Source organism: Urocitellus parryii, chromosome 5 (assembly GCF_045843805.1).
Source record: "Urocitellus parryii isolate mUroPar1 chromosome 5, mUroPar1.hap1, whole genome shotgun sequence".
Lineage (NCBI taxonomy): Eukaryota > Metazoa > Chordata > Mammalia > Rodentia > Sciuridae > Urocitellus > Urocitellus parryii.
In genome coordinates this window covers 397,574-412,519 of record NC_135535.1, presented here as the reverse complement: position 1 = coordinate 412,519, position 14,946 = coordinate 397,574, and the positions used below count along the sequence as shown (strand labels likewise).

Below are 14,946 nucleotides of genomic sequence, written 5' to 3'. Positions count from 1 at the left end.
GGCAAGAGAATGGGTGACCATTTCAAAAAACAATGTGTTCTTGTTTTGATTTGTTTTGTTTTTGTTTCAAGCTGCCTGTCCCTAGAACTTTCTCAGACAAACTGGGAAAAATGGTTGGCTCAAGGTTTGAAGTTGTTCGGCCCTGAGGAAGAGATAGAGATAGACCACGAAAATACATTTCAAGAAAATAGGAAAATTGATAAAATTATTTTTTGTTCCGTTTTTGTTTCATTCTCTTTTGGTTTTGTTTTGTGTTATCTTGTTGAGTTGCGTTATCTTTATAGTAGATTAGAAATTAGTAAAAAACAAACCGAAAGAGTGTTAAGTAAATTGTTAGCGGTCCAGACTATGGTAGAAAACATGTTAGATCAAGCAAAAGAGAAGGTCTCTCGAGCTAGTCAGAGGAAGAAAATTTAAAGGAAGAAGGGCCATCAGGAAGGAAAAAGTCACAACAGGAGGCTGCTACTAACACCTTTCTATCACCAGAGGCGTAAGTGTCCAACCAACAGAACCCCCACAGTTGATAGATGGGATCCTGAGACAGGACCTCAAAGATTGGCATGCCCTGTACTTGAGCAGACAGGAGGGCAGCAAATTCACCGTGCTTTACATTTCAAAACAGTGAAGCAGTTAAAGGAGGCTTAACAACCTATGGTCCTCAAGCACCCTTCACTGTAAGCTTGGTCAAATCCATTACCAACTTGGACATGACGCCTGCAGATTGGGCTAATATGTGTAAAGCTGTGCTAAATGGAGGACAATACCAGCTATGGAAGGTTGCCAATGAGGAATTTTGCACAGAGACGGCTAGGCGAAATGCAGCAGCCGGTTATCCTCAGAGAAATCTAGATATGTTGTTAGGAAAGGGACCTTATGAGGGTCAGCAGCAACAAATTGCATATGATCCTGCCATATACTCACAAATTGATACAGATGCAGTTAGGGCATGGAAGACTTTACAAGGACATGGAGGTTTACAATGTCAATTATCTAAGGTAATACAGGGAGCTAATGAACTTTATGTTGAATTTGTAGATAGGCTTATTCAAATAGCTACCAGAGTTTTGGGGAATACAGAACAAGCAATGCCATTAATAAAACAACTGGCTTATAAGCAAGCAAATTGTTGGTGCAGAGAGGTCATTAGACCATGGAGACATGAAGATTTAAACACATATATTAAATTATGTAGAGACATTGATGAACAAGGGCAAGTCTTGGCAGCTGCAGCACAACAGGCTTTAGATGCCAGGCCAAAAACATGCTACAATTGTGAACAAACAGGACATTTTAAAAGGAGTTGCCCCATAGGAGGAGGGTTTAACAAAACTAGGTATCAAAGGGGTAGAATACCGGGTATTTGCCCATGATGCCGTAGAGGGAGACATTGGGCTAATGAATGCCGTTCTCAAACCACCATAGAGGGTACTCCGTTATCAAAAATCGGACAAGGACCAGGTGTTTACCCACGATATCATGGAGAAAGGCATCGGGCTCCATTGCCAAAAAATGAACAGGGGGGCCCAATGCTCCGGGGCCCAAGACCACAAATATACAGGGCACTGGAGGAACCCAGCAACCCCATCAGGGTAGTGACCAGGACACATTATCCATCAGATCTCTCATCAGACAAACCAGAGGGAGCACAGGGTTGGACATCTGCACCTCCACCAGAGCAGTACTAACTCCAGAGATGGGAGTTCAAATCATTCCCACAGGGGTAAAAGGACCTCTTCCCCAAGGAACAGTAGGCTTATTATTATTATTATTTTCAATTCCAATTCATCAGTTCTTCTACTCTAAAGGACTTATGATAAGTCCTGGGGTAATTGATCCCAATTATGAAGATGAAATAAAAATTATAGCTAGTTCTCCAAGGGGTATATCAGTAATTTCACCAGGAGATAGAATAGCACAGTTACTAATAATACCAAGCCTACATGATAAATTTTCCAGTAGTACTGTAGAAAGAGGTTCCAGGGGATTAGGCTTCACAGGTGTAGATTTGGCTATACTGTCTTTAAATTTAGATTCTTGCCCAATGCTAAAACTAAAATATATATATATATATATATATATATATATATATATTTTGCTAAAACCAAATATTCAAGGACATGAATTTAATGGGCTACTGGACACAGGTGCAGACCTTAGCATCATCTCTCGTCGAGAATGCCTGAAACATTGGCCGTTACAACAAGCCACTCAAATGCTTCAAGGCCTAGGAGTGGCAACTAATCCCCATAGAAGTGCAATGGTATTAGATTGGAAGGATCCTGAAGGATGTGAAGGAACTATACAGCCATATGTATTGGATCATCTTCCTATAAATTTATGGGGACGAGATATCCTAAATCAATTAGGTTTGACATTAATAAATAACATCAATCCTAATGCGCCCACTACTAGGGCTAGACAAGGTTTTAGGAAAGGAAAAAGATTAGGAGAAAAAGGAAATAGTGGCTCCAATACAAATAGATCAAGAAATAGATAGACATGGATTGGGTTTTCAGGAGAGGTCACTGAGACAATAAAAATTACTTGGAAAGCAGAAAGACCAGTATGGGTTCCTCAGTGGTCCCTGACTAAAGAGAAGATACAAGCAGCCCATGACCTGGTCAAACAACAATTAGTGGAGGGACATATACAACCTTCCGTATCTCCCCATAATACTCCCATTTTTATCATTAAAAAGAAATCTGGTAAATGGAGATTATTGCAAGATTTAAGAGCCATTAATAATGAGATAGTTATTATGGGACCTGCTCGATCGGGGATTCCCCAATTGTCTGCTTTACCAAAAACTTGGTATGTTTTAGTTATAGATATTAAAGATTGTTTTTTTTCAATTCCAATTCATCCTGAGGATAGTCCACGTTTTGCATTTACTATCCCTGCGCTGAAACATGAAGGTCCCGATCAGAGATATGAATGGAAAGTACTCCCTCAAGGGATGACTAACAGCCCAACTATGTGTCAAATTTATGTTAACAAAGCAATCCAGCCATTTAGAAATCAAAATCCTGAACTACAAATATTTCACTGTATGGATGATGTATTATTAGCACACAAAGATAAAAACACATTGCTAGAATGTTATGCCACATTTACAAATTTATTAAAAATTATAATCTAGAGATAACAATAGATAAAGTACAATTAAATTTTCCAATTAATTGTTTAGGAATTCTATTATCCTCAACCATGGTCCATCCACCAAAAATTCAACTCAAATCACTTAATGACTTTCAAAATAAGTTATTAGGAGACATAAATTGGATAAGGCCTTATCTAGGTATAGCAACAGGAGAGTTGGGACCTTTATTTGATATCCTAAAAGGTCCATCAGATCCAAATTCACCCCGAATGTTAATGCCTGAAGCAAGAAAGACATTAAAAATCATTGAAACATATATGGAAAATATGCATTTGGATAGAATTGATATAAGTTTGCCTTTATTATTTATTGTAATACCAACAAAAAATATTCCTACAGGAGTATTTTGGCAAGAAGGTCCATTATTGTGGATACATTTATCTTATTCTCCTAACACTCTTCTTACTAGGTATCCTGAGGCTGAAGGACAATTAATACTCAAAGGAATAAAAGCAGCAAAGGGAGTGTTTGGAATTTCTCCCAATAAAATTATTACTCCATATACTATGGATTAAATTGATGAGTTAGCTAATGAGTTAAATACTTGAGCAATAATCATGTGCAAATTTAATGTTTCATTTGATAATCACTTACCATCTAATCCTTTGTTGTCTTTTTGGTCTTCACATCCTGTAGTTTTTCCAAAAATGACAAGAAAAACACCTATCATGAATGCTCCAAATATATTCACTGATGGGTCTAATAATGGTACAGCAGCAGTAGTTACCCCTGATGAAACTTTTACATTTTTAGTACCCAAACAATCAGCTCAAAAGGTAGAGCTTAATGCAGTATTACAAGCTTTTGTGATGTTTAAAGATTCTGTATTTAATTTATTTTCTGATAGTCAATATGTAGTTAATGCTATAGTATCCCTTGAAGATGCTGGTAGGATTTCCCCTTCCTTTACTGTTTTCTCTTTGCTTTCCACTATACAAAGTCTAATCTGGGACAGAAAAGATCCATTCTTTATAGGACATATCAGGGCACATACAGGATTGCCTGGAGCCCTTAGTTTGGGCAATGATTTAACAGATAAAACTACACATGACATACATATTTTCTCTACACTAGAAGAAGCTACAAATATTCATAAAAGGTTCCATGTCAATGCTAATACTTTACAAAAGCGTTTTAAAATAACTAAGGAACAAGCTAGACAAATAATAAAACAATGTCAAAATTGTGTGACCTTTTTACCACAAGTTAATCTTGGAGTCAATCCTAGAGGACTGATACCTAACTATATTTGGCAGATGGACATCACACACTTGCCAGAATTTGGACAATTAAAATATTTGCATGTTACAGTTGATACTTCTTCTGGATTTTTGGTGGGCTCCCTTCATGCTGGAGAAAAAACTAAAGATGTTATAGCTCATTGCTTACAAAATTTTGCCACTGTGGGCGTTCCAAAACAGTTAAAAACAGATAATGGCCCTGGTTATACTTCTACCTCTTTTAAACAATTTTGCTCATCATTTGGCATTACTCATATAACAGGAATACCATACAATCCACAGGGACAAGGCATAGTTGAAAGAGCTCATCAAACTATTAAAATGTACTTATTAAAGCAAAAAGAGGGAATTGGAAAGGGGTATATATCCCCCAAAGATTAACTTAAAATAATCCTTTTTACTCTAAACTTTTAAAATTTTGATTCATCAGGGCTTAGTGCTGCGGAAAGGCATATGTGTCCAAAAAATGTACATAAGCCCAAGGTACTTTGGAAGGATATTCTAACAGGACAATGGAAAGGTCCTGACCCAGTAATTGGAGTCGGGGTTCTGTTTGTGTGTTTCCACAGGGAGAACAGCAGCTGATTTGGATTCCAGAGAGACTAACCAAAGCGATTTCTACAGAACAAAAAGAAGATGATTTGACTCAAATCCATAACAGCTGATATCCAGAGCTCCAGCTTGGCTATCCTTACATCTGCAACAGTGGTTCTCCCACACCTGGAGGCTAATGAATAATGGACACCATTAAAGCCTATTTCAAATGTAAATAACCTTGGGGCTTGCTTGTGGGAATACCTTCAGACCCATTATGCAAGTTACAGGAAAAAGGATGGGATATCCAAAGAAGAGTCAAACCCAGGTGGTAACCAGGATGCCTTTTTCAATATCTATTTTATTATTGCCCTTTCCCACATCATGAAGTTCTATTTTATTTTTTGAGCTCATACAGATCTAGGTTAATGTTTTTCTGATCAGTTCTATTTTTTGACTGTGGAGTTTTTAAACATTGCAATGGAGATTACACCTGTGAAAAGCTACAAGGCCTTTACTATTGTCTTATGTGTTGTATGTTATGTGTTCACACTTGTGTTTTGTGTTGTATGTCTGCATATGCGTATGTCCATATATCATATATGAGGAGTGCTCATGAAAAAATGGATCCAAATTTTTTTTTATTCACGTGATTTAAATGGTTTAATTTAAATTAGGTAAATAGCTGTTGAGGATTGTTTTTAAAGGTGGTTAACACATCTGTTTGTTTACTTTCACCTTTCCTTTTCATTATATTTAATATTTCTGTTCAGAATAATGTAAATTGTTTAGAAAATTGTTTTCTTTAGTGCCTGATGGAATGTTATATGAATTTTTTTTTTAGCTATCATTGCCAGAATTCCTATCTTCATCCCAGTGCTGGTGAAGACAAAGATAAAACCAAACTACAGCTTCTTCAATAGCTATCACAGTAAACTGTATAAACTGATGCATCAAAGAATAATACCTCAACAAGTGGTGCTCAATCAAGGAGTCAATTTACTTTGGGAGGAAATGGACATATTAATAGATTCCTCTACTTTGAACTGCTTGCAGAACTTGCCTGGACTATTTATCACTTATTTGCATTGTGAACTATCTGTTGGTGCAGTGAACTGTGGTAGTGCTGGGGTACCTTTGCTGATGGTGTCATCAGTGGTACAATTTTTCCAAAAGGAACTGTCATTTGGCTTGTTGTTGTGGCATTTTGCATCCTCCTCCCTTCTGCTTGTGATGGTCTAAAATTTGGGGGCCAACAGAGGTGAGGCAAAGAATCTCACCCCCCCCACTGACACCAAGGCCAAATTTGGGGGCTAACAGAGGTGAGGCAAAGAACCTCACCCCCCCACTGGTGCAAAGGCCTATCCACAAGTATGGCTGTATGCTGGGCCTGTAGTCAGTGACGGGTAAGATCCAATTGCAGTGGTACCAACCTAAGACAGGAGGCTGACGCCTTGAGGTGAGCTCATCCGATGATGGGTAAGGACCATATGTAGTATTGGACAACCTAAGACAGGCATGGTCCCTAAGCCACATTGCTTGTTGTTTAATTAAACAGAAGGGGGGAGATGTTGAGGGCCACAGCCAAGTTGGATGATGCAGGCATCTTGCCAGAAGGGAGAGGTTGAGAGGTGACCGGCATGGAGCCAATGAGATTGATGGTTATGTTAAGCTGTGTATTCAATTGTATATAGACCCCTGCTGTCTGCCTCTGGTGTCCGCTATTTTGGAGGAGTTCTCGTGGGGATTCCTGGGTAGTTTGCGTTGGTGGGTGGAGTTCTGGTGGAGGGAGTTCTGGTTGGTGTGGAGTGCTGGAGAGGGGCCGCGTGGGTGGTGTTCGGGAGAGTTCCTGAGGAGTGTGCGTGGAGTGCTTTAAGTTCAGGCAATAAAGTTTCCTGTTTGAACATACAAGTGCTTTGTGGCGGCTCGGTGATCTGTGCCCAGCCATTCTGCGGCAGAAGGGGAGAGAGAGAGAGGGAGGGAGAGAGAGAGGGAGGGAGAGAGAGAGGGAGAGAGAGAGAGGGAGTGAGAGAGAGAGAGGGAGAGAGAGAGGAAGGGAGAGAGAGAAAGAGGGAGAGAGAGAGGGAGAAAGAGAGATAGAGGGAGGGAGAGAGAAAGAGAGGGGGGAACATGTTCGGAAGTGAGCTTTTATTGGGGAGACTCTTATTCTTAGAAAGTTCTATCTAAAAAAGGGCAGAAGGGGCAGGACTCTAAGGGACAGGTGAGTGTTACTCAACCCTAGAGGAACACCCTCCAAAGAAGACCTCCTTGCTAGCTGAGCAGACCCCCCAGCCACAGCGACGGCAGTGGAGGTCAGAATCTGAGGCATCAGGACCTGGCAATCAACTGATCTTCAACCAGGTGCCAAGACTGTTGGATGGGGAAAGAATCATGTTCTCCACAAATGGGAAGACTGAATATTCATATGTAGAAGAATGAAGCTGAACTCTACCTCACACCATACACAAAAACCAACTCAAAATGTGCCCATGACCAAACTTAGGAGAGAATTTATGGGGAAAGCCTCACAACATCTGATTTGGCGATGACTCCTTGGAGATGGCACCCAAAGCACAGGTGACACAGGAGAAAGACTTCTGCATGTCAAAGAGAAAGTAACCTATAAAATGGGAGAAGATATCTGCAGACCATATGTAAAGAATATCCAGAATAGGCAAAGAACTGCTACCACTCCGTTACAGAAAAAGCAAATGACCCAATTAAAAAACTGGCAAAGGGCTGGGTGTGGTGATCACATTTGTAATCCCAGAAATTTGGGAGGCCAAGGAAGGAGAATCAAAAGTTTGAGGCCAGGGCTGGGGATGTGGCTCAAGCGGTCACACACTCACCTGGCATGCGCAGGGCGCTGGGTCGATCCTCAGCACCACATAAAAATAAAGATGTTGTATCCACCGAAAACTAAAAAAATAAATATTAAAAAAATTCTCTCTCTCTTAAAAAAAAAAGTTTGAGGCCAGATTCACAACTTAGTGAAACCCTATCTCAAAATAGAGAGGGTTAGGGATGTAGCTTGGTGGTAAAGTCCCCTGGGTTCAATCCCCAGTACTAATACCAAGGGAAAAGAGAAAAAAAAAGGTTAAAAATTGTGTATTTTGGGGGGTTGTGGCTCAGCGGTAGATAGCTCGCCTAGCACAGGCGAGGCCCTGGGTTCGATCCTCAGCACCACATAAAAATAAATAAATGAGGGTATTGTATCCAACTACAACTAAAAAATAAATATTTAAAAAATTGTGTATTTTTACTACAAATATAAATTAAAAATAAATTGACAAAATTATATTTTATAAAGCAGTTAATTGTGGCATTGAGCATTGATGAATGGAAAAAAAAGTGTTGAGTTTCTGTAAAGATATCACAAATAAAACAGAACAGCAGAAATGAAAACAGATGTGCATCCAAAACTGGTGTACATGAAGGTCTACACAGCATCATCCACGTCAGCGAAGGTGGAACAGCTCATGGCCACTGATGGGGACTGGTCCATCCATGTAGTGAAATGTCCACCGCCAGAGAGGAAGCCCTGACATGTGGCCCCCAGAGTGGGTGCAGCTCCGAGGCGTCAGCCAAGCACAAGACGCAGACACAGAAGGCACCATGGTGTGGCCCATTTGTCTCTGGTTGCTGGGGATTGAGATGAGGCATGCTAGGCAAGTGCTCTACCCCTGACCGGAACACACCTCCATTCTGTAAATGATTTAATTTATAGGGAGTGTCCAGAGGAGGTGAATCCACAGGGAGTCTGGGAGGGAAGGGGTTGGAGGGTGACTGACAAGGTGTACAGGGTTTCTTCTTCAGGTGATGAGAAGGTTCTGGATCAGGATGGATGAATATACCAAAAGCCACTGAACCCTGCATTTTAAATGGGTGGAGTGGCCGGGTGCAGTGGCACAAGCCCGTGATCCCAGTGGCTTGGGAGGCTGAGGCAGGAGGATCGTAAGTTCAAAGCCAGAACAGCGAGGCGCTAAGCAACTCAGTGAGACCCTGTCTCTAAATAAAATACAAAATAAGGCTGGGGGTGTGGGCCCTTTGAGTCCAAATCCTGGTACAAAAAAACCCAAAGTGGACTGTACAGTGCAAGAATGATAAAGAAAGCTGTTACAGAAAGCCCAGGAGAGTAATAAACTGAGCTTAAAAGCCTGAGAAAAAGAGGGCTTGGCGGCTGGGATGGTGGCTCAGCGGTAGAACACTTGCCTAGCACATGTGAGGCACTGGGTTCGATCCTCAGCATCACATAAAAGCAAGTATAGATATTGTGGCCAGGCGCCGTGGCGCAGTCCTGTAATCCCAGCATCTCAGGCTGAGACGGGAGGAGGGCAAGTTCAAAGCCAGCCTCAGCAATGGCAAAGCGCTAAGTAACTCAGTGAGACACCGTCTCTAATAAAATATAAAAATTGGGCTGGGGATGTGGGTCAGTGGTTGAATGTCTAAGTTTAATCCCTGGTACAAAAAAAAAAAAAAAAAAAGATATAGTGTCCATCTACAACTAACATAATTAAAAAAAAAAAAAGAGGGCTGGGGCTGTAGCTTCATGGTGGAACCCTTGCCTGGCATGTCCAAGGCCCTAGGTCAGATCCCTAACACTATGAAAAATAAAACATCTTTGTGAGGGGTAAAAAAAAGGGGGGGGCTGGGGTTGTGGCTCAGTTGTAGAGTGCTCGTCTAGCACGCACGAGGCACTGGGTTTGATCCTCAGCACCACATAAATGTAAAATAAAGATATTGTGTCCACCTAAAACAAACAAACAAAAAAAATGTCTAAAAAAATTAAGAAAAAGAGCAGGCTTTAGAATTTTAAGTCACTGTCTTAAGCCAAACCTAGCTTTCACCTTATCTGTTCTGTGTCCAGGGGCCCCCTTGAAGGCGTTGGAAAGCTCATGGAGCAGGCTCTGCCAGAGCACAGAGCTGCCTCTGGTCTGGTAGGGGTGTGGGGTGTGTGTGTGGGGGGTGTCAGGGACATAGGAGCTGGCCATGGGTCTGTGGAGAAGAGCACAAAATGGATGTGGACTGAGAACAGTCAGGGGCAGGGGAAGCCATGCTGCAAGTTCCCAGGAAGGGTTACATGTCTTGTGACTGAAAGGTGACCCCCAGCAGAAACCTGGGGTGCCGATTCCCACCTCCTGGTGTCCTCCTCCAGGAGGGGACTGGGTACACCTTTGCTCCTTACCCCAAACCCTCGGCTTCTGCCCACCTCACCACCTCCCTCTGCCTACTCGAACCCTTGTCCTTTCTCAAGACCAGAAAGCAGAGCAGGAGGGAGGAAGGACTTGGGTTCAGGCTCTACAATCCAGAACAGCTCCACAGTCCAAGGCACAGTGGCTGGGCTTTGTCCCACAGGTCACAGAGGCTGTGAGATCCCTTGTGGTCAGGCCCCTGTGTCTGTTTTATGAAGGAGAACATTGAGGAGAATTGGGGAGGTTAGTGGTAGACACTGGGGTCTTGCCCACTGTCCTCAGGGATCCCCAGCAGGAAGGACACTGGGCACACAGCAAGCATGAAGGACACCTTTATTGGTGGGAGCATCGAAGGATGGCAGCTGGTGTGGTGATACCACAGGCAGCTGCTCTCCCTGCTCTCCTCCTTAATGAGTGCACCTTATCCCTCCACATGGGCACTGGGGTCAGGGGCTCCAGACTCAGACCCTCTGGCCCCGGGAAGGAGCAGGGCCTCCACGCACTGACTTCAGTGTCCCAGGAAGGATCCAGCACTGGGCTACATGTCCACCTCCCAAGCCGACAGCCCAGGCAACAGGGGTGGGGGAGTGACTGGGGAGGAAGGTGGTAGCCTTGGAGGACCTGTGGCTCTCAAGGTAGCAACCTCAGTGGGCAGCACCCCAGCCTGTGTCTGCCCTGGGAGGATCAGCTAAGGCACGGTGGCTGGGCCGTGTCCCGCAGGTCACAACTCCGCAGGGACCCAACCCTCTGAGGATATGTGGATGAGAGAACACGAAGCTACTTTTTCTGCCGGGCAGGCCGGGAACTGCTGCTGAAGTTGTTGGTGGCTCGGCTGGCCTGTTCGGAGGCAGTTCCAGAGTTCTTCTTGAGGGCTGGCTTGGGCTTCTCCCCTCTGTCTGGGGGGGAGGATCTGAGTGACCGGGATACTAGCAGGGCCTGCATGACTCTGACAGCCCCCACGGCCCCTAGGAGCCCCCAGAGCAGGGTGGGAGGCTCTATGGGAGACAGCTGGGTCCGCACCCACTGGAGGGCCTGAACCAGGGCGCTGCTGGGGTTGCGGGCCCGGGGTGGGCTCTTGTCCTGTGGGAGAAGAATTGAGGAAGACCTCGAGAATTGAGGTTACCTCTGCCACCTCCCTCAGCCTGGTGGACACCCTCCTACCTGAAGCCCAAACTGCCTGAGCAGTGTCTCCAGCGCTGGATCCCCCAGGGACACAGGTGGGAAGAACTCCTCCACCCACTGCCGACGCCACCACCTGCTGCAACAGGAGCATCTTCAGCACACGGCCGGAGCCCAGGTCCGGCTCCCGCCCTGGACCACAGCCTCACCTCTGCTCTCCAGGCTGTGAGAACCAGTACTTGTACCGCTGGGCTCGGATGTAGGTGGGTGGCTGCTTGTGAAAGGGGTACCTGGTGATGTTGTTCTGGATCAGGTGGATCACTGTGGTGGGAGAAGGTGCTCAGCACGAGGGCCAGCACCCCCTCCAGTGGCTCCCCTAGCCTGCCCCCTCACCTGGCTCCTTGCCCTGCAGCAGGCGGAGAACCAGGCTGGTGAACCAGGGGCTGTGTGTGTGTGGGCCCAGGGCTGCGAACCACATTTGCCAATCCAGGCGTGGCTGGTGGGGCACCACAACAGGGGGCGGCCGGCTCACATTCCCAGGCTTGTACATGAACTCGATCTCCTGCCAGGTGAGCCCATGGTCAGCTGAGCCAGTGAGACTGGGCCCCTAATTCCCCCAACCTGTGGGAAGCTCACCGTCCAGTGGTGTCCATTGTAACTGCCCTCCAGCACCACCTCAGGGCGCCCACCCAGGCCAGTCATCCGGCGGAAAAGGCCATATGAGTTGGCGAGCTGCAGGTGTCCCACAGCACCAGAGAGGCGGTGAGCTCCAGTCCAGAGGCGCCCATGGGTGTCAGGTTCCACGTAGGAGTAGGGCACCTGCAGAAAGGTGGGCAAAATGCTCAGGGCTACCCCCAGATCCCTCCAACCCCACTCCCCCATAATGCTACTCACCAGGCTGATCAAGAACAAGGCCACTGTGGCAGCACCCAAGATGGAAAGCTGGATAGCAGCACGGAGCTTCGGCAGCCACCCCCGCACCTGGGTCCACCTGAGGACAGGGAGCCCAAGTGTATTCAGGCCCGTCCAGGAAGCTCCCCGACTCCCCTACACTCAAGAACCTACCTCCAGAGGGCAGTCAGCAGCTCCCAGGCCAGGGAGGCCACCCCCAGCCACACAGTGGGCAGGGTCACTGTCTTCAGCCACTGGGAGAACTGGTGGAAGGTGAAAGCTACCAAAGAAGGCGAGTGTGAGGAAGGTTGGCCCACGCCCTGCCCCTGGCCCCCCCATCCAGCACTCACTGGTTCTGGAGTGGATGGCGTGCTCCTGCCAGTCAACCTCTAGGCCAAAGTAGTGCACAGTGCCATAGGCCAGCAGTCCATAGACAGCCAGTTCCAGCAGCAGGGATAGAGTGGTAAGCAGGGCCTTGGGCCAGGCTGTGGGCAGGACAGTTACAGGTTGGCTAGTGTCTCTAGCAGGGGACTAGGGTGGAGCTAAAGCAGGGGCACTGCATGGGATGCTGGAGGGAAAGACACACTCTGGGAGGACAGTGTGGGTGAGGATGGTGGGCTTCTGAACAGGCTGACACTCACAGGTGGGTGTCTTCTTACAGCGGCCAAGACCAGGCTCAGCAGTCAGGTGCTGGTCATCCAGGAGGGCAGTGGTGAGCACCAGGGTCAGCAGGTTAAAGAAGTTGTAGTTGCCAGTGATGATGATGAGGACTTGTAACAGCACCTAAGAAGGGTCTGCACTCACAGCGGCCCCCTACCCGAAATCTCCAGACCAGCTGCCAGGCTGCCTGTCTCCCAGCACTGCCCTATCCCAAGAGGGACCCCTGATCAGTACTAAAGAAAGCCATGCTTTGTCTCTTACCCACCTGAGCGTAGAAGGTGGCCAAGCGCAGGCGGCGAATGGGAGCGAAGAACAGAGGGGGCACGGCGATCTCAATGAGGAACGTGGCTACCACGCTGAGCTTGTGCAGCCAGACGGGCAGGTGGTGGGCAAGCCAGGCAGCAGGTGTGGGCAGGCACTGTGTCTCATAGTGGTAGGTGAGGGCTACAGAGGACAAGCAGGTGGTCAGGGCTAGAAAGAACCCCAGACCACCCCAGGTTCAGGCCGGGACCCTCACCAGTAAGTCCCCACCACGTGGGGCAGCGGCTGGTCAGCTTGACCACACCCGAGGCAAACATGAGGCGAAACAGCAGCCAGCGCACGAGCCAGAAGGGAAGGCTTTCATGGGGCAAGGCCCCTGTCGGCCCACCCTGGGCCTGCTTACGGTTGGGGAACTGCCTCAGCGGGGCCACCAGCACAGCCAGGAAGCCTGTTTCCAGCAGCAGGGAATCCCTACAGGGAGAGGAAATGGCACCAAGGGTCCCTCCCCTCAAGGGTCTTGGGGGAAAGGCAATCAACTCCGACCCAGCCTCCAGCAGCCCTGCCCCAGAGTCACTCACCACTGGAAATAGAAGAACACCTGGCCCACCTGCAGGGAGAGGGCTGTCAGGGGGTAGATGTGTCTGTCCTCCAGTAGGTAGAGGGGGGAGTGGGAAGGGGATGAAGAGATCAGGGTCCTACTTGCCTGGCAGGCTGACAGGTAAGCAGCCCAGAGCAGCAGATAGACGAGGGGGTGGCGCAGTGGACGCAGAAGCAGGGCACCCAGGGCCAGCACTGTGCCTAACAGGCTCAGCAGTTCTAGGCCCTGGGCTGTGTCCAGCCCCAGCCTTGGTGCCTCCCACAGCAGTGTTGGTGTCTCCCACAGTTGCTGCCAGTGTCCCTTGCCCTGTGGCCGAAGCATCCTCCGAGCAGGCAGAATGCCCTCAGGGCCATAGAGGCCTGTGGGAGGGCAGTTTCAGGGCTACTCAGGGGCTACTCACTGCGGCCCCTGCCAAATTTACCTGAGCCAGGGTCTGCAGGTATCCCCCATCCCACTGTAGGGTCTGCAGATACCCCTCAGGGTCTACAGATTTCCCCCTCCCTGTAGAAATGGCCTACAATCCCTCAAGACGCCCCGCCCCAGGACAGAACCTGTTGATACCCACCCTGGGTCCAGGAGGACTGCCCGACTCCCAGGGTCAGCATCTTCTGCCCAACAGCTCTCCTACCTGCCCCACCAGGTCTGGGAGGAAATCTGTTTCCCACCCTCCCTGGGGTTCTACCCCCACCCCAGGTGAGAACTCGAACTCTGCAGGGAAACGAGCCATCGCACATCTTCCTACCGCCACGTCCCCGCGGCTCGCGGGACACGAACCGCGGTCACGCACCGCGACATCAAGGCCTAGACTCACTCTCGCCCCAGACCGCACGAATGCGGAGTGGCGGGGTATGTGACCACACGGGGACCCGCGCACAGGTTGGGGGGTGTTGTCCTATCCACGGCGCCCTCACCCGGGATCTGCGTGTAGAGGGAAGCGAAGGCGAACATAAAGACGCCGGCCACACCCTGGAGGAAGAGCTGCCGCGGGAGCCGGGAGCCCGCCATGTCCGCTACGCGACCGGCTGGAGAGCTGCCCGCGGTTCCTACGACCCCGCCCCAGGCCCCGCCCCAGGCCCCGCCCCATCCCATGACCCCGCCCCTAAGACCCCGCCCCAGGCCCAACCCCATTCTTGTAGCCCCGCCCCGCGGCCCCGCCCCGCCCCACTAGTCAGCTTCGGCTTCGTGTCCGGCTCCCGGCAGCTGCAAGCCCCGCCCCGGATGGTTCCCAGAGCGCCCCGCCCCTTTTCCAGGGCCCTTTGACTTGGGGTTGGTTCAGAAGTCAGGGACCTG

The 14,946-nt window shown here is 48.0% G+C and overlaps 1 protein-coding gene across 2 annotated transcripts; it reads right to left on the bottom strand.

The window, feature by feature from the left end:
- Window positions 1-10,458: 10,458 nt before the first annotated feature.
- Lmf2 (lipase maturation factor 2) lies at window positions 10,459-14,687 on the bottom strand. Of its 2 annotated transcripts, none has more exons than XM_026413533.2 (14): window positions 14,568-14,687; window positions 13,762-14,015; window positions 13,637-13,665; window positions 13,315-13,529; window positions 13,063-13,241; window positions 12,779-12,920; window positions 12,488-12,622; window positions 12,312-12,417; window positions 12,141-12,237; window positions 11,883-12,065; window positions 11,640-11,808; window positions 11,456-11,567; window positions 11,289-11,385; window positions 10,459-11,207 (listed from the first exon to the last, which is right to left on the bottom strand). In XM_026413533.2, exons 1-14 carry the CDS (start codon window positions 14,659-14,661, stop codon window positions 10,905-10,907), a joined length of 2,115 nt encoding a protein of 704 aa, XP_026269318.2. In that variant the 5' UTR covers window positions 14,662-14,687; the 3' UTR covers window positions 10,459-10,904. The 2 variants fall into 2 exon arrangements, with proteins under 2 accessions (XP_026269318.2, XP_026269319.2); XM_026413534.2 differs by having other exon boundaries at window positions 11,289-11,382.
- Window positions 14,688-14,946: the final 259 nt, after the last annotated feature.